Source organism: Apteryx mantelli, chromosome 1, assembly GCF_036417845.1.
Source record: "Apteryx mantelli isolate bAptMan1 chromosome 1, bAptMan1.hap1, whole genome shotgun sequence".
Taxonomy (NCBI): domain Eukaryota; kingdom Metazoa; phylum Chordata; class Aves; order Apterygiformes; family Apterygidae; genus Apteryx; species Apteryx mantelli.
Window position 1 is genome coordinate 221134695 of NC_089978.1, and position 17694 is coordinate 221152388.

At 60.2% G+C, this 17694-nt stretch overlaps 2 protein-coding genes across 2 annotated transcripts in view; both read left to right on the forward strand.

The window, feature by feature from the left end:
• Positions 1-89: 89 nt before the first annotated feature.
• On the forward strand, positions 90-10094 carry ZC3HC1 (zinc finger C3HC-type containing 1). Its single transcript, XM_067317588.1, has 10 exons — positions 90-391; positions 1761-1871; positions 2048-2199; positions 3385-3468; positions 4053-4180; positions 5986-6143; positions 7044-7269; positions 7924-8130; positions 8334-8543; positions 9565-10094. The coding sequence occupies exons 1-10, from the start codon at positions 246-248 to the stop codon at positions 9631-9633; spliced, it is 1491 nt and encodes a 496-aa protein (XP_067173689.1). The 5' UTR covers positions 90-245; the 3' UTR covers positions 9634-10094.
• Positions 10095-15928: 5834 nt separating this feature from the next.
• UBE2H (ubiquitin conjugating enzyme E2 H) overlaps positions 15929-17694 on the forward strand; it is a 54416-nt gene continuing 52650 nt past the window's right edge. The window contains exon 1 of the mRNA XM_067317589.1: positions 15929-16052. Coding sequence (XP_067173690.1) covers positions 16000-16052 — 53 coding nt within the window. The 5' untranslated portion in view covers positions 15929-15999. The remainder of the gene's footprint in view (positions 16053-17694) is intronic.

Below are 17694 nucleotides of genomic sequence, written 5' to 3' on the forward strand. Positions count from 1 at the left end.
AGGCGTGAGCAATCGAGACCCGCCAGCCTCGCCCCGCGCCTGCGCAGCTCGCCCGCTGCCGCCGCTGCGAAACCAGGCGAGAGCAATGGAGCGCCGGCGGCGGCGGGAGCGCCCCGCGGGCGGGGTACGGCGGCGAGCAGCCCGGTAGGGCCGGGGCCGCGGCGCGGGGGGTCCCCGCGGGGCCGGAACGGCTCTGCGCGGCGCCGCTTCCCTCCCCCGGGGCCGGGGCGCGGCGTGGGACCAAGATGGCGGCGCCCAGCGCTGAGGCGGCGGCGGCGGCGGCGGGAGGAGGAGGAGGAGGAGGCCGGGGCAGGCCGCCCGCCGTCACCCCGCAGCAGATCCGCGAGCTCATCGACGGCGGCATCGCCCCGGAGGGCGCCGGCCCCGACGGGTGAGGGCGGCCGCGGCGCGGCCCCGGGGGAAGGGCGAGCTGGGCCCGGCGGCGCCCGCTCCCCGCCGGGGGACGCGGGGGGGCCTGGGGGCCACGGGGGGGTGCTGGGGGGCACTGGGAGTCCCTGGGGTGTACTGGGAGTCACTGGGGGTTGTTGGAGGGTCTGGGGGGTACTGGGAGTTGCTGGGGGTTGTTGGAGGGCCTAGGTTGTACTGGGAGTCGCTGGGGTGTACTGGGAGTCACTGGGGGATACTGGGAGTTGCTGGGGGTTGTTGGAGGGCCTTGGGAGGGTACTGGGAGTCACTGGGGTGTACTGGGAGTCACTGGGGTGTACTGGGAGTCGCTGGGGTGTACTGGGAGTCACTGGGGGATACTGGGAGTTGCTGGGGGTTGTTGGAGGGCCTTGGGAGGGTACTGGGAGTCACTGGGGTGTACTGGGAGTTGCTGGGGTGTACTGGGAGTCACTGGGGGATACTGGGAGTTGCTGGGGGTTGTTGGAGGGCCTTGGGAGGGTACTGGGAGTCACTGGGGTGTACTGGGAGTCACTGGGGTGTACTGGGAGTTGCTGGGGGTTGTTGGAGGGCCTTGGGGTGTACTGGGAGTCACTGGGGGATACTGGGAGTTGTTGGAGTCACTGGGTTGTACTGGGAGTCACTGGGTTGTACTGGGAGTCACTGGGGGATACTGGGAGTTGCTGGGGGTTGTTGAAGGGCCTGGGGGGGTACTGGGAGTCACTGGGGGATACTGGGAGTTGCTGGGGGTTGTTGGAGGGCCCTCACTGTTGGGAATCAGTGGGGGGGTTGTTGCAGGGTGCTGAGAGTCCCTGGAGGGTGGCAGGGAGTACTGGGAGTCACTGGGGTGTACTGGAAGTCACTGAGTGTTATTGGAGAGTGCTGGGAGGGTACTGGGAGTCTCTGGGAGGCCAGTGGAAGTCACTGGGGGCCACTGGGAGTCCCTGGAGGGTGCTGGGGGGGAGCACTGGGGGTCACTGAGAGAAGACACTGTTGGGAGGCGCTGGGGAGCACTGGGAATCACTGAGGGGCACTGGGATGTACTGGGAAAAAAACAGGTCACTGGGGGGCACTGGGAGGCAGCATTGGGCAGCAGCGGGCACTGGGGGGCAGCAGCGGACACCGGGCGGTGCTGGCAGGCAGCGGGAGGGACTGGGAGCACTGGGAGGCAGTGGGGGGTGCTGGAGAGCATCGAGGTCCCTGAAGCTTCTGGAGAGGGATTGCGGTCCTGAAGGCTGAGAGGATAAAAACGGCCTTTTCCTTTCTTTTTCCCTTTTTTAATCCCCCCCAGTGCCTTAATGAACCCTTTCCAGAGCACCGTAGCTGGCCTCGCTTGCTGACTTGCAGTTTCCTTTTAGGAAGGACCCGTCTGGCTGGTCGGAATCGGCTAACGGATCTTCGCAAATCGACGCGCTCTCCTTGGAGTCGATGAGCAAAGAAGCCTATTTCAGCAGAGTGGAAACCTTCACCATATCCTTTCCGGCGCTGAGTCTCCAAGGCGGCTCTTGCCCTGCGGTTTCCTCTCGGGCTCCATCTTCTTAGAGGCTTTTCTCCTTCCGACGGGTCGCCCGGCGAGAAGCGACCTGTCTAAACGCGAAGACCGGTCGTCCCGTGACGCGGTCGAGTTTTATCCTTAACGCGCGCACCCGCTGAAGTGGGCGGGCAAACCCCACGAGCTGTCTCCCCTGGTGTGCGCCAAATACGGGTGGACCAACGTGGAGTGCGACATGCTGAAGTGCTCCAGCTGCCAGGCCTTCCTCTGCGTGAGCTTGCAGCTGGCGTTCGATTTCAACAAGTGTACGTACGCCGGAGGGGTCGGGCCTGGCGTTCGGCCGCAGCGGAGGCTCTCGGCCTTGCGGTGTGCGCGCTGGCTCCGGATGGGAGCCGGGCTCGTGCGGCTCGCCGGCCTCCCGGCGCTCGCGAGCCGCAGCACTGCGACGGCCTTTGCTTTACCCTCTGCCCAGACTCCCACTTTCCTTCTCCCGGGACTGGCCCCTGCGGAGAGGCAGGTATTAGCACGCCACGTGCGCACGTGTGCGTGTCATTGCCCCCTTCCCAATTTTCTTTGCTTGGTTCGAGTCCTCGCTCCTGTCATGTGCGAGATAACAGGGGGCAAAGCGCAGCCTGAGGTCTGACAAGCACAGCGCGTGGTGCGTGTGATGGGGAGCTGCGTAAGCATTTCCTTTTGGGTCGCTCTGGATATCGGCGCCCGCTGTTTGCTTAGGCAGTCTTTGTTCAATAAACTGTGACCTAATTATTCTGTTAGTAATTGCGCCGGTTTAGGAAGACCTAAAGTAACTGGAGGTAGGAAACAAGAGCAAATGTAGCTTGAACAATGAACGATTCCATTCTGGAAGGTTTAAACAAGTTAAATTAACCTCCCAACAAAAGTTTTGGTACTTAATTTCCAGACGTGGCTGTGATTTGGCCCCTACAGCCAGGGAAGAGCGGTCGAGTGAGTTAGCTAGGTGCCGGCAGCAGTCCAGGGTGGTAAAATCAGCAAAAGCAGCCGGCGCGTGTGCTGGTGGTTGGATTGAACTGAGTGTCTGCCATGCTGCCAATGCGCAGGCTCCCTTTATCCGTGGTTGCCGTGCCCGGGAAAAGGACAGGGCTCTGGCTGTGGGGAAGCAGAACTGGCCTGGTCATGCTTGCCGTTTCGGAGATGTCCCTTCAGCCAGCCTGCCTTCGCTGCCGCAGAAACCGGCCGCTGCCTGCGGGCAGAGCTGGGGGAAGGCAGGGTTGGAGGGGCAGCAAGCTGCCAGCTCCTTCGGGGAGGGAGATGAGGGTGAGCCGAGAGCTTCGGGCTCTGCTCGCTGCAGCCTCACGTGGTGTCCTTCACCCGAGCTATGCCGAGCGGGAGGAACCTGGCCGCTGGGAGCAGGGAAGCCCCTGTGGAGGGTGCCCTCTCCCTCAGTTCCTTCTCCCAACTCTTCCCCCAGGAGGTGTCTCCGCAGGGGAGTAGAAGTGGTTTTTGCCTTGCAGATAAGGAGCGCTGTGTGGAGCTGAAGAAGGCCTTGTGCACGGCTCATGAGAAGTTCTGCTTCTGGCCAGACAGCCCCTGCCCAGGTTGGTCTTACAGAGCCCGGCTAGGGCACGAGTCTGGGATTATTCCCTTGCTTTCTGCCCTTCTGATGTAGCTTTTGTCTCCCCTTGCAGTAACAGCAGATGGTCCGCAAGCTTTCAAAGCAGACGGTGTTACGGTCCCTTTTTTCCCCGAGGGGAGGTTGAAGCGCAGGGTGGCAGAGGGATGCCTCTGAGCAAATGCACAACTGAGCCGCAGCCGGAGCTCCAAATCTTGAGCCCTGAACCAGGGCTGTACCCGGCGGGCAGTACTGGCTCCGTTAACTTCATATGACGTTGCCTCCGGGGTGGTTAAAATGCAGTTCAGGTTGTAACTGGGAGAAGACAGGGGAGGAACGTTGACTTGGGACACTCTGAAAGGGTGATAGACCTTCGCAGATCTTCAGAGTCCTTGCTGCACTAGGAAGGGTGATTGCAAAAGAAAAAGACTGCTTAATTCTTATTTAAAGGCCAGAAGACCCCTATCAGAAGATCTTTTCTGGTCTTGTTTCCTCTCTTGCCTCGTAGAATAATGAAGGGGTGGGAAGGTTGGTGTCACAGCTAAGGCCTCCTGCGTTTTCTTGCGCTAGATCGCTTTGCTGTTTTGCTGGTGGATGAGCCCAGAGCCCTTCTCCAGGATTTCCTGGACCGCTTTCAGAGCCTGTGTCAGCTGGAGCTGCAGCTGCCCTCCCTCAGACCGGAAGACATGAAAAACATGGTGAGTTTCTGGGGTGCTGCGTGGTTGGGGAGCTAACGTCCTCAGCGGTGACACGAGACCTGCCTGTGCTGTGCAAATCCTGACCGAAACAGCTGCGGGGTTGAGGATTCAAACTGGAAACTTCGGGCTGCTGGGCGGGCTTCGCTCTGCCTCGCGTGCTTCCGTTACAGGCTCTGTGGTCTTGGCGTTGCCTAAAGCACATTAACGGGAACTCAGAAGGGTTCGTCCCTGCGAGCCCTCGACCAGCGCGGCACAGCTGGCTCGTGTTGTCGCAACGTCCCCAGTACGACGTGGGCTGTTATATCTGTTTCCCGCTCTGTGCCTTCCCCAACATGCGAGATGTTCTCTGGTGCCCAAGCAGAAGGCGGCTGAGGTCCCGCAGGCTCCTTCAGGCATTCTCCCTAGCAGCTCCCACCACCGTTCGTTACCTCCAGGGATTTTGTGAGATGCAACAGTCTTGGTTATCCCTCCAGCGAGTGGCTGGGATCCCATGAAAGATTGGAGACGGGAGCTAGACACCATCTTGTGCTAGGAGAGGTCAGGAGTCCAGGGTGCCAGAGGCTGCCCCAGAGCAGAGGCCCACGCGGGCAAGGGAGCCTGTCCTGCAGGCTGGTGAGCACAGTACAGGGGGGCCTCCAGGGCAGAGGCAGGGGTGTGGGCAGGCTCGGCGGGCAGGAGGGAAGAGCAGGAAGGCAGGAGCTAAGGCAGGAGAGGTTGGAGAGGAGCCACAGCCAGGAGCACGTGTGAGATCGCCTCCTCATGGGGACCTGGCCAGGCCGTGCTCCGCTTGAGCCAAGTCTGGCTCGTTGGGCATTCGATCGCCAGGAAACAGATGGCTCTCAGCAGCGCGAAACTGCCTGGGAACCAGGGAATACTTCATCCATTCAGGAGAAATAGCAGAGGCATTTTCTGGTCACCAGGGTGAGCTGGCTGAGCTGTGAAAACCAGCAGAGCCCCCCCCCGAGAAAAGACGGCTTAAAACCAATGCGCCGACCATGTGTGCGGATCACTGCGTGCCGCTCTCCAACTGTCTCGCTAGCAGCAAGGTGTGGAGCCCCAGCCACGAACGGCCTTCAGGGCCTCTTTTCTCACTGCATCTCAGCGATGGCCCCTGAAGCATTCCCGGTTTGTCCCAGCGCAGACGAACGCACAGCCCCCATCCCACGCTGGGATCAGAGCGCCGAGCTGGGCTTGTTTGGACTCGTGCTTTGCCACGAGCGGCAGAGCTGAGATCGGCTCCGCTGTCCCCACATGCCTGTAGGGACAACGAAAGGGGCATGAACGAGTCCGGTGACGGGGAGATTCGAGCAGGCGTGAGGTGTGAGAAGATGGTCCCTCTGGGCAGCTTTTGCTGCTTAACCAGAATGGAAGTAAAGTGCTACAGGTGCTAGGTCGGGCACCCGGCCATTTGGGGAAATAGAAAGGGAACTTTTTTTCCGTGTAAAACGTGATTTGTGAGTCGAAGCGGTATCTTTTATCAGACTAACTTGCCTGGTTTGGGGAAGGGAAAAAACACAAGCAAGGAAGATTTTTGAATGCAGGAAACGTCAGCTTTTCCACCTGTTGTAATTGCTCTAACCAGAGCTTCCCTCTGCTCTTGTGCCACGGATTTTCCTGTGCTTGGTTTCCTCTTGCAATATTATTGCTGCCCCAGGAGACCTGAGGGCAGCGCTTGAGCGCGCAAAGGGCTGTACAGCACCAGGCAGGAGGCAGAACCCGGACCCCAAACTCTCACGGGGTCGGGGGCTCTGTCTGAAGGAACGTGAGCGCTACCGCTGGCTCCGCTGGCTTTCTCTGTCCCGCAGTCCCTGACGGAGGAGAAGATCAGCCTGCTCCTCCAGCTGATCGGAGAGGAACTCGAGCACAAAACGGAGGGAGAGAAGCCGCTGATGAAGTTTGCCTCGGAAATCCTGCAAGTGCACATTCCTGCCTGCGTCCTGGCTCTGTGCGGCTGGACTTGCAGGTCAGTGTGTGGGTAACGCCTGCGAGCGAGGGCTCTGCTATAGCCTGTAAATATCCGGTGTGCAATCCGCAGGGTCTGTTGCGCTTCGCTGCAATTGCCGGTGAAACCTGTCCAAGGCTGGAGAAATAGGAATGTCCCTCCCGTGAAATGTTCGCTGCTCCCTATTTCACTGTTATTAATAAAAGAGACTTTCAGAAGCCCCTGTGCAAAGCTAACCTAAAATAGGTGTCTCCCAGAGTTTGCAAAGTCTGAAATAAGGCCTCTGAGCTGCCGGTTGCTCCATTCATTGCTGATTTAGATGCTAAAGTCAATACCCGAAAGGTCACCCTGCGTGCTGGCCTCGTTGCTTGTCAGGCCTGCGGGAAGGGAGGGAAGGTTCATGGCCTGGAGGTTCACGCTTTCCAAAGTGCACGCTGCGAGCGAAACAGCCACGCTGTCCGTGCCCCAGGCATCTTGCTGCAGGGGATCTCTTACGGTGCAGGCTGGAGGCAGGCTTCCAGTGGGGAAGAGCGGAGCTGCCGATGTGGCTGCACAGTCAGAGGGGCTGAAGACGAGGCCGATGACGTCTTTAAACGCCCTTGCCTGATATGCCGTAACTGACTGTGCTCCTGGTCCGTGGCAAAGCAAAATGGGAATGAGCCAGTTTAAAATCAAAGCTATAGAAGGGTTTAATTAACTTGTTCTACTTCTTAGCGCGCTGGGCTACAAAACCAGTAGCTGTGTGTCTGTGCCTCAGCCAAGGGGTGCTGATGTCTTGCAAAGTGCTGGCTTGGGTACCTGTGACTGCGACCTTTCCTACGCTCTGCCAAATACCTGCATCTGTTCCGAAAGCTGTGATACTGCAGAAGGGCCCAGACTTATCCCTGACCTTTTCCTGTCGCTTGGCTCTGTCCCCCCCAGCACTGCGTCCGGCTCCGTGCACCTCTCGGTGATCACCTGCTCCCGCTGCATGAGGAAGGTGGGACTGTGGGGCTTCCACCAGCTGGAGTCTGCCGGGCTGGAGCTGGACTCCTGCGGCCTGAGCAGCACCCCGCTGGCCCCCACTGAGCGCTTCCCGCCAGTGCCCACGTCTCCGCGCAGGATGCTCACGCGGAGCCAGGACATGTTTCCTCCGGGCTCCGAGCAGGTACGGCCCAGCGTTCAGCCGGATCACTCTGTGCGCTCGGGACGTCTGGGTGGTACCGCGTCGTTGGGGACACACAGGAGTCCAAACTGATGTAGTTTGGGTGTCTGCTGCTGCTGACAAGCAGGTGTGTGAGGGGTTTAGCTGTCTGAGAGGGATGAGGCCGGCTGGTTTTGGTCAAGGTGCAAGTCCCCAGCTGGCCTGAGCAAGGCCGTGTTCCCTACGGTGATGTCTCTGGACAGGTAGCTGCCTCCTGCCCTGGAAGGAGGCTCACGTGGGCAAAGGTGCTACATCTCCAGCCATTGACAATGTCCAGCGGCAGCGGGTTGTCGCTGTCTTTTGCGCTGCCTTTTGCTCTCTGTCCTCCCGCCCCTGCAGTCCCCAGGCCCCAAAAAGGGCTGTTCAGGCCAGGATCCTGGTGAATGTCCGACTTGGGATGCTCCGAGTTGGGGGCTGCCTTCACCCCTGTGCAGCAAGACATGTCCAAGGTGCTCCTGGTGCCAGGGGAAATGACACGGGTCTCACCAGGACAGCCGAGAGGGCCTCGATCTCTTGTTCGAGTGGGGCAGGGCCCCCCTGTCGCTGTCCCCCTCGGGCAGAGGACATGCTGGTGACCAGAGGAGCTCTGCTAATTCCTTGCTCTTTCTCCACTGGCAGCATGAGAAGAGCCCGTCCCCAGCAATCTCCCGCCCGCGGAGTTGGGACTGTCCCAGTCCCATGGAACGGGGCGAGTCGGAGGCGGCCAGCCCTGCGCTGAGGAGCCGCCCCGTCACCCGCAGCATGGGGCAGGGGGACAACGTGGAGGTGCCGTCCAGCCCTCACCGCAGGACCAAGCGGGCACGGCTCTGCTCTTCCAGCAGCTTGGTGAGTGGCACAGGCACAGCAAGAGCCTGGGTGGGATAGAGGGGGATCCGGGAAGGGTGTTCCTGATCCAGGTGCCAGTGTCGTCACTGTTGGACAGCACTGGGCCAGCTCAGGGCACAGAGAAGGTTCTACCTTGTCACTAGGCTCCGTTTAAAACTGTGCTGTCACTGTCCTCCTTCACTGTCATCTTCTCTCCCACCCAGGACGCTTCCACGAGGAGTTTCTTTGATCCCAGCACGCAGCATCGCGACTGGTGTCCCTGGGTCAACATGGTGGATGGAGGGGAAGCCCTGGAGGACCCCGCGGCCCAGATGGAGAAGGAGCCTGCGAAGGCAGAGCCGGGCTGGCGAGTGGTGCTGAACACGCTCTTGGCCACCAGAAAGTGCGACAGACTGCCTGAGACAGAGCCTGTGGTGAGCCCGCAGGATCGCCAGCCCCGAACCAAGCCGTACCTCCATCCTTGAGCTCTGCTTGCTCTATAGCCTTTCCTCAGCTGAAAGCCTACAGGCTGAGTTTGGGGCAGATTGGCTTCGTTTGGGCTAAAACAGAAGTAGCAAACCAGGCTGATTGGGTGGCTAGGACCAAGCCTGTGGCTGCAGGGTCTCAGCTCCCCCTCCGACTGTGCTGACAGCCTCTCAGCCGGGTCTCATCCGTTAATGCAGTGTTGCACACCGATCTGTTTGAGGGCCGCTATAAATAGCGGGCTCTCCAGAGGGGCTCCGTGCTGCCCAAGATCCGATTTCACTCCATGTCCTGCTAGAGAGCCCCACTCTGCAGATGTCCCGCCAGCTGGGGCCTGTGGTCGCCAGGCCCGGGCCGTTGGACTGGTGAGTTTGCCAAGCTGGGGGAGCGGAGCTGAGGCCGCAGCTTTCCCTGAGCGGATGCAGGGCAGTGAGAGGGAGCAGTGGGCACCTGGATCCTCTTAGCTCCATTAGCCACCTCGAGATGCCTCCTTCAGGCTTTCCTCAGCCACACTCAGGGCTGAGCTGCAGAGACCGGTGGAGCGGTCTCAACCCCTGCTTCATCACTTGTCTTTCATCGCTTGTCTTGAGCGCTTCACATAACTTGCATCCCCAACAGGGCTGGTCCCTTCCAGCTGTGCCACATACAGCTGTTAGCCAGGTAAGTGCCAACCGGTCCTGCGAGACCTGGGAGGTAAAAGCCCCAGCTGGCAGTAGGGAGATTTGAAGTCCATTCCAGCTTCTCACTTGCCATCATCTTGCTGTTCTCCCGCCGTCTTTCCTGCTGATAAATAGAACTAATGAGGAAAAGGAGCTAAATGATGTCCTGGTAGCCGATCCTGAATTTTCAGTGTTTCTTTGCTGCAGCTTCTCCTTGCATGCTTTGGATAGGGGTGCTTGGGGCTGGTGGCAGCTGCGTGTCATGGTGTGGTGCCTTGATCTCAGATCATCGCTTTGCTCCTGTCTCTTGCAGAGCCTCTCGGTGAAGTCCTGTAAGGTGTTCCGCATTTTCCGGCAGTGGGAGAGCATGAATTCCTCCTGAACAGGCTGCCGCCACAGGAACCGCAGCCTCGCCGTTGGCACGGGGCACCGCGTCGGTCCGGTGGAGATCTGCTTTGCAGTCGCTCCCGAGGCATCTCCATGCCCTGGGGAGGGGGTGCTGAGGAGGCCCACGCACGTCGCAAAGGCCACGGGCAGCCCCCGCACCAGGTGGCCCCCAGAGGCCACTGGGACCCTCCTCCTCTCCCAGTTGCCTTCCTTGAAGTCCCCCTGCCTTCGCGAGTTGCTGCTGTGGCCCTCGGCCGTGTGGGCTTTGACAGCCCCTCGCAGGCTTGTTCGTCGCAAGCTGGGAAGCACTGCGGGCCCACGGGGTGAGCGAGGAGACGTGGTCCCTCGTGAGGGCAACTGTTGTATCCAGCAAGGCCCGGGGGGAGCCATGAGCTGCCACCAGCAGTGCAGGGAAGTGATGCCAGGTGGGAATAAAACATTTCACTTTTTTTCTTACTGGTGGTGCCGTGCTTCTTCCTGGGGCTGGGTGAGCACACGGTTCCCGTAGCCCCTCGGCACGCTTGTCTCTGTGGGATCGCTGCCTTCCTCTCCTGTTTCCCACTTCCTCGTTTCACTGGCTCCCCTGCCCAGAGTGTCCTTGGGAGCTGGTCCTACCTCGAGCTCTTCGCTGGCTGTTCCTCTGGGGCCTTGACATCACTTCTGCACCTGTCTTCACGGAGGTGCCCACGGCCTCATGCCGCAGCGCCTGCCAGGATCTGCCCTGGTCAGGCAGGTTCAGGTGGGGGCAGCTGGCTGTGCCTGACCCGCCAAGGGCTGGATGTGTAGCCTGATCCGTTGCCTCCGTCCTTGAGGATGTTATGGAAGGGAGCTTTGGGCAGGGCTCAGGCCCTGCAGGTACCATGGATGCCGTTGGACTGCCCGACCCTGGTCTGCTGCAGCCAAGCTTGCGTGGGCAAAGGCATGGGGACTGTCATTCCCGTTTTCTGAGGCCAGGCTCCACATCCAGCCCTTAGCCTTGGGGACGCTGATCCCAAACAGAGGCCCTGCCTCAGTTTCCCCAGCCGCATTGGGGCAGGAGTTAAGCACAGCAGGGTCTGTGCGCCTGGAAAACACCACCCAATCCCGGGGCCTCCTCTCTGTCTCTCCTTGCCCCATACCCCTTTGAGGTATTTGCTGGCTGCCCCATGTCTGGGCAGGAGATGAGCACGTTGGTCAGGGCTGATCCCTGCCCTCCAAAGCAAATGGTGCCGGTGCGACAAGCCCTGAATCCCCCTTTCAGGTGCGCCCGCCCCTGGTGGATACCAGCATCTCCGTAACCCCGAGGCACAGCACAGGGAGACCCTGCTCTGCAGAGCCAAACAAGCTCCAAACGGGACGGCAACAAAGCAGGGGGCAAATCGCAGCTTTCCCAAGCGGGAAATGCAGTCACAGATGCCAGGTGCAACATGAAAAAAACATGGAAATTTCAAGCATGGGGCCTGTTACCTGCTTTTCTGCAGCTGCTGTGATTTCTCTGGAGGTTTTCAATGAGGATATCTTCCATCGCTCCCTGCTGACAGCCTTTCAGGCTAGACCCTGTCCTGGGGTACCTGATTCCTAAAGTTGGGGGAGCGTAAACTCCCTTATTTCTTGGCTAATTCAGGGGGCGCCTTTAGCTGTGGGCTCCCCTCTGGCTCGTTTTTTATCCATCTCACTGCTCATCTAGCCCTTACTTCATCAGCTTGCCTATGAGGATGTTATGGGAGACGGTGTCGAAAGCCTTACTGAAGTCAAGGTAGACAACATTCGCTGCTCTCCCCTCATCTACCAAACCAGTCATTTCATCAGAGAAGGCTTGCAGGGCGGTCAAGCTTGATCTCCCCTTTGTGAATCCATGCTGACCACTCCTGATCACCTTCTTGTCCTTCATGTGCCTGGAGATGGCCTCCAGGATGAGCTGCTCCATCACCTTTCCAGGGATGGAGGTGAGGCTGACTGGCCTGTAGTTCCCTAGGTCCTCCTCTTTGCCCTTTTTGAAGACTGGAGTGACATTTGTTTTCTTCCAGTCATCAGGCACCTCTCCTGATCACCATGACCTTTGAAAAATGATTGAGAGTGGCCTTGCAATGACTTTGGCCAGTTCCCTCAGCACTCCTGGGTGTATCCCATGAGGGTCCATGGACTTGTGTATGTCCAGTTTGCTTAAGTGATCCCTAACCTGATCCTCCTCCACCAAGGGAAGGTTTTCCTTTCTCCAGACTTTCTCCCTGGTTTCCAGGGCCTGGGATTTCTGAAGGCCAGTCTTACCAGTAAAGACTGAGGTGCTGAAGTACTGACTGAGTTCTTCCTTTTCTGTGTTCCCTGTCACCAGGGCCCTTGCCCCATTCAGCAGCAGGCCCACATTTCCCCAGTCTTCCTTTTGATACTGATATATTTATAGAAGCCCTTCTTCTTGTCCTTGACATCCCTCGCCAGATTAACCTCCAGATGGGCTTTGGCCTTCCTAACCCCATCCCTGTATGCTCAGACAACATCTCTATATTCCTCCCAGATTACCTATCCCTGCTTCCACCTTCTGTAGGCTTCCTTTTCATGCTTGAGTTTTGCCTGGAGCTCCTTGTTCATCCGTGCAGGTCTCCTGCCCCCTTTGCTCAACTTCCTGCTCATAGGGATGGACCATCCTTGAGCTCGAAGGAGGTAATCCTTGATTACCAGCCAACTTTCCTGGACCCCCCCACCCCCTTCCCTGTAGGGTCATATCCCATGGGATTCTTCCAAGCAGGTCCCTGAAGAGGCCAAAGTCTGTTCTCCTGAAGTGCAGGGTTGCGATCCTGCTTTTTGCCCTGCTTCCTCCTCGCAGGATCCTGAACTCCACCATCTCAGGGTCACTGTAGCCCAGGTTGCCCCCAACCTTCACATCCTCAACCAGCCCTTCCTTATTTGTAAGAATGAGGTCCAGCAAAGCACCTCTTCTTGTTGGCTCCTCCATCACCTGTATTGGGAAGTTGTCATTGATGCTCTCCAGGAACCTCCTGGATTGCTTTTGCCCTGTTGTGTTGTCCCTACAGCAGATACTGGGGCAGTTAAAGTTTCCTATGAGGACCAGGGCCTGCAAATGTGAGGCTACTTCTAGCTGTCTGTAGAAGGCCTCATCTGCTGCTTCTTCCTGATCAGGTGGCCTCTAGCAAACACCCACAACAATGTCACCCATGTTGGTCTGCCCATTAATCCTTACTCATAAGCTCTTAGTCAGCCCCATCATCCACCCCTAGGCAGAGCTCCATGCATTCCTGCTGCTCCCTCATGTAAAGGATGACTCCCTCTCCTCGCCATCCTGGCCTGTCCTTCCTGAAGAGCCTGTAACCATCCATTGCAGCATTCCAGTCATGGGAGCTATCCCACCACCTCTCCGTGATCCCAATGAGGTCATCGCCCTGCAGATGCACACAGATCTCTAGCTCCTCCTGTTTATTCCCCGTGCTGCATGCATTAGTGTACTGGCACTTCAGAGAGGCACCCAAGCGTGCCCAGAAAGGGTGTGAGAGGTTTCCCATAGCGTTGTCCTGTGAGCACTTCCTTGCCTACTTGCAAATACTTGGTGTGTCCCCACTTAAGCTCTGTTTTGTCGCTTGTGTGTTCCCTGTAACTCTCTCCCTCCCCTGTCATTCCTTGTTTAAATCCCTCCTTACCACGTTGGCCAGCCTGTTGGCAAAGATGCTTTTGCCCCACTTAGTGAGGGGGATCCTATCTCTCCCAGGTAGACACTGATCTTCAAGCAGGGTCCCGTGGTTGTGGAAACTGAAACCCTGTTGCACCAGCTGTGCAGCCAATTGTGGACTCGCAATATCCATCCACTCCTCCTCACACCCTTTCCCTCACCAGCAAGATCAAGGAGAAAACCTCCCAGGCCCCATACCCCTGATCACCACCCCCAGTACTCCATAGTCATGTCGATACTTCCCAAGTTGCCCTTGGCAGTGTCATTGGTGCCACATGGAAGAGCAGCAGGGGTAATAGTCCGAGGGCTGGACAAGCCTCGGCAGCCTCTCCGCAACATCCCGGATCCATGCCCCTGGTAGTGGCAAACCTCTCTAGCTGACAGGTCAAGTTGGTAGATGGGGGACCACCATTCCCTGCAGCAGGGAGCCACCACTGCCACCTCTCACTGCTTCCCGTCCCGGGTGGGTGCTGGGGAGAGCGAGGCACTGGTGCCGGCCTGGCAGGCAGAGAGGGTGGTTTGCATTGGGGTGGTTTGTCTTCCTTTTCCAAGAAAGACCCAATCGCACCGCTCCCCGGGAAGCGCTGTCCTGGCCCTTCCTCTCCGGCTGCAGGGCGCTCCATCATCCTCCTCTGCAGCTTCGACTTCAGGAGGTGACGTGACATTACCCTGCAGGCCGGGCACGGCCATGCCATTTGGGTGCCCAGCACTGAAAAACGTGGATGCCATAATTAGTCAGAGGCTGGCGATGGCACCGTGGGCAGTGGAAAAGCAGGCAGCGGCATCAAGGAAGGGGTCAGGTCCTGGGGTGCCTGGGCATGGCATGGCCCCTGCTGCAGCCCCACAACACCCATGGGACACAGCCTAATGAGGGGTGCCTTCACCCCATGGTGGCCCTGGCCCAGGAGTCGTCAGGAGCGGAAGTAGGGCAGGCTCAGCCCTAGGGGATCACGTGGGGCTGTGGGACAGGACACGGCCATGACACACTCGGGGCCCCAGGGCACTCGGCTGTGAGAGGGGCCCAGCATGAGGATGTCACATGCCCACGCACAAACACATGCGCCGGTGCTCCTGGTTTCCTTCTCTCTCACACACACCCCAGCCTTGGGTGCCCTCACCTTAGCTCTGGGTGCCCCACCTGCCCTGGGTGTCTCACCTTCCTTGGGTGCCTTCACCTTGGCTCTGGGTGCCCCACCTGCCCTGGGTGTCACACCTGCCTTGGGTGCCTTCACCTTGGCTCTGGGTGCCCCACCTGCCCCAGGTGTCCCACCTGTCCTGGGTGCCCTCACCCTGCCCCAGGTGTCCCACCTGCCCTGGGTGCCCACACCTTGCCCCAGAGGGCAGGGCATGGAGGAGCCCCTTCCCCAAATGTCTGTCCCAGCTCCCTACATTCCCCACAGCTCCCCGTGGCTCCCCCAATCCCCACAGCTCCCCCAATCCCCACACCCGGCCCGGCAGCCATTTTCCCTGCCGGTCCCGGCCAGGGGACGGGGACCATCCTGAACCCCTCGCACACCAGGTGGTGGGCCCAAGCCGGGCACCGTCGCCACCATAGCGAGGCCGGGCGAGACGAGATGAGACGGGACGGCTGCCCCGCTGGCCCCAGCCGCCCTGTCAGCCGGGAGCACCCCTCTCCCCCGCCTTAGGCCCGAGCGGGCTCAAAATGGCGCCCAGGCCCCTCTGCGCCCCACCGCCGCCCCCATGGGGCTGTATCCCTTGCGGTGGCAGCCCAGCCACTCTTTCCTCTCGGGCACGTTGTCCCCAGGGTTAATAATTTGCAGTCGAAGCCGCCCGGCAGCTGGCGGAAAGCCCTGCAAAGGCCTTTTGGGCAGAGAAACGCAGGAAAAGCGAGAATGCCGGCGAAAGCGCGGGAGACGAAGGGGTTGTCGCCTCCGCCCTGTTAGTTTCTCCGGCGCTGAGGGGATCGCCGCGCGTGCCGAGGCCATGAGGGGCTTCCTCGCCTCACCGACCGCGCGTGCGGGGGGCGGCGTGGCTGTTCCTGCGCGGGAGCCGCCGAGGAACGGGGCGGTTTGGGCGACGCGTGTTGAAGGACGGTGGCGGCGAGGCCGCTCGGCCGGGGAGCAGGCAAGCCGTGCAGCGGCAGCCCGCTTGTGGGCAGGCACAAGGGGGATGGCATGGCGCTTTGCACTGAGCCATGCTGGGGTGCGATCTGTGCCCCCCCCTCCCCCGGGGAGAGGCGGCGGAGACCCCCCAGGCCGGGAGCCAAGTCTTCCCCCGCGCGGGGGTCTCGAACCCGCCACGCCGCCGCTCCCTTCCGCCCGCCCCAGCCCGCCTAGCGCACTACAACTCCCGGCAGGCCTCGCGGCGGGCTGCGGTGGGCGGGGCCGGCGCGCTGCCGTCACGGCGGCGGCGCGGCCAATGGCGGCGGTGCGGGGCGGTGAGGTCACTGTGGGTGACGTCAGGGGTCCAGAGAGAGGCTCCGGCAGAGGCGAGCGGAGCGGGGCCGGCGGCTGCGGGAGCGCGAGGCGGCGCGAGGGGGGCCCGGCCGGCGGCGGCGGCGGCGGCGCGAGGGCGAGCGGCGGCGGCGGCGGCGGCCCCGCCACAGCAGGGCAGCGGCGGCGGAGGGGGGTCCCAGCGGCTCGGAGCCCGGCGCCCCCCCCGCTCCCCTCCGCGCCGGGCGGCGGCGGCGGCGGCGGCGGCGCTGACAGCCCGCCCGGAGCACCGGGGGCGGCCGCGGCCACCATGTCCTCCCCCAGCCCGGGCAAGAGGCGGATGGACACCGACGTGGTCAAGCTGTATCCTTCCCGCACCCCCATCCCCCCAATCCCATCCCGCCCCGGGGGCCTCCTCCACCGGGGCGCGGTGGGGGGGGGGAGCATCGCCCCCCTTCCCCCCCCCCCCCCGTTAGGGCCGCCGCCCCCAGGCCAGGCCAGGCCTCATCCCCGGGGCTCCCCCCACGGCTGGGGTCGGACCTGCCCCCCTTTCCTCCCCCCCCACCGGGGGCTGGGGGCCCCCCACACCGCGGGGAAAGGCCTCACCCCCCCCAATTCCCTTCCCCCCCCCCCCGGACCTTGTTTTAGGGCCCTGCCCAGCTACCCGGTTTGACACCGGTGCTCCCCCCCCCCCCCAGCCTGGCAGCCGGCTCCCCCTTTCCTGCGGCCCAGCCACCCGGGCAGGGCGAGGAGCCCTGTTGGGGGGGGGGGGGGGAAGCTGCTCCCGCAGCCACAGCCCCCCAAAAAGAGCCTTTTGCGGTGTTAATTATTATTATTTACTCCGCAATTTCAGCCCGCAGTTCACGAAGCTTCTCGTTCTGGCCTGCAGGGGTTTCAATATTTTGGGGGCGGGGGGGGGGGGCCCTGCGGGAGCTGGCCGGCTGCGAAACCGTGGCCGGGTGGCAGCGGGGTGGGAGACGGTCTCAGCGCGGCCCGGACCCCCGGCCCGTCATGCGAGCGGCCCCGTTTATGTAACGCTCCAGGTTAGGCTAGGCTTCCCCCCCCCCTTTTCCTTGAGAGATCTGTTTATATATTTTTTTTCCTCCTCACTTTTATTCTCAGCCCTTTGCAGGGTGGCGAATCCTTTTCGCTCTGTCTGGAGTGTGGGTGGTATTGAAGATATCATTGGGGGGGGGGGTCGGCTATAGGATTGTTTTATTAATAGTTTTTTGTTTTTGTTGTTTACAAGGTGGTGGTGTGTGCCCGGGGGGGGGGGGGGGCAGATAGAAATGACAAGAGTAACCGCAGCGTTTTCGGCTCCGTTTACCGGAGGTGTTGAGCCTCCCCTCGCCGAACTTGGGAACGGTGGCTCTAACTTTGTGTGTGGTGCTGAGGGGTCGGTAAACAGATCTGATTTAGTTCCCGGAGAGATAAACAAACTTGCTTGGATTTTGTGTTTTCGGGGTGGGGGGGGGGAGAGGGAGGGAAGAGCGACACCACTCATGTTTGTGGCATGAGGGTGGCTTATCAAAGGAAACTTCTGTTGATGTTTTGTGCGTGTGTGTTTCTCTGTACAAAGCTGCTCTTCATATATTTTTCAGGCTGTTTTTAAGCAAATAGGAAATGACTGCCGATCATGGTCGAATCCGAGCTATTTTTATCTGGGGTTTAAAGTTACGCACATGTCATGCTCCGCCGAATGCAAATTTCGATCGATGGTGAAGCGCACCGGGAGCAGGGTCAGGAATTCCGGCTGTTTAGTGGAGGGGGAAGAAAAAAATCGTCATTACCGATAGTCTCGAAAGAGGACTGGGCTGAAGAGGGGCCGAGGCCCAACCTGATCTGCTGCTGCTCTCCTTTCCCCTCCCCCTCCTCCTTTTTTTTTTTTTGTTCGTTTAGTAGCTGGCATCTCCAGCGATTACAGCATTTTAGGAGACAAAGAGCAATTTTTTTCCCCTTTTTTTTTGAAAAGGCTTCACTTGTTCTATATTTCCAGCGGTGGCAG

Bases quoted from the DNA above. Each gene is read 5' to 3' on its own strand.
- ZC3HC1 (XM_067317588.1), top strand. From the start codon at position 246: ATGGCGGCGCCCAGCGCTGAGGCGGCGGCGGCGGCGGCGGGAGGAGGA. The intron at 1,872-2,047 runs CATATCCTTTCC...TTAACGCGCGCA, and splicing joins AGCAGAGTGGAAACCTTCAC to CCCGCTGAAGTGGGCGGGCA. The intron at 6,144-7,043 runs GTCAGTGTGTGG...TGTCCCCCCCAG, and splicing joins CTGTGCGGCTGGACTTGCAG to CACTGCGTCCGGCTCCGTGC.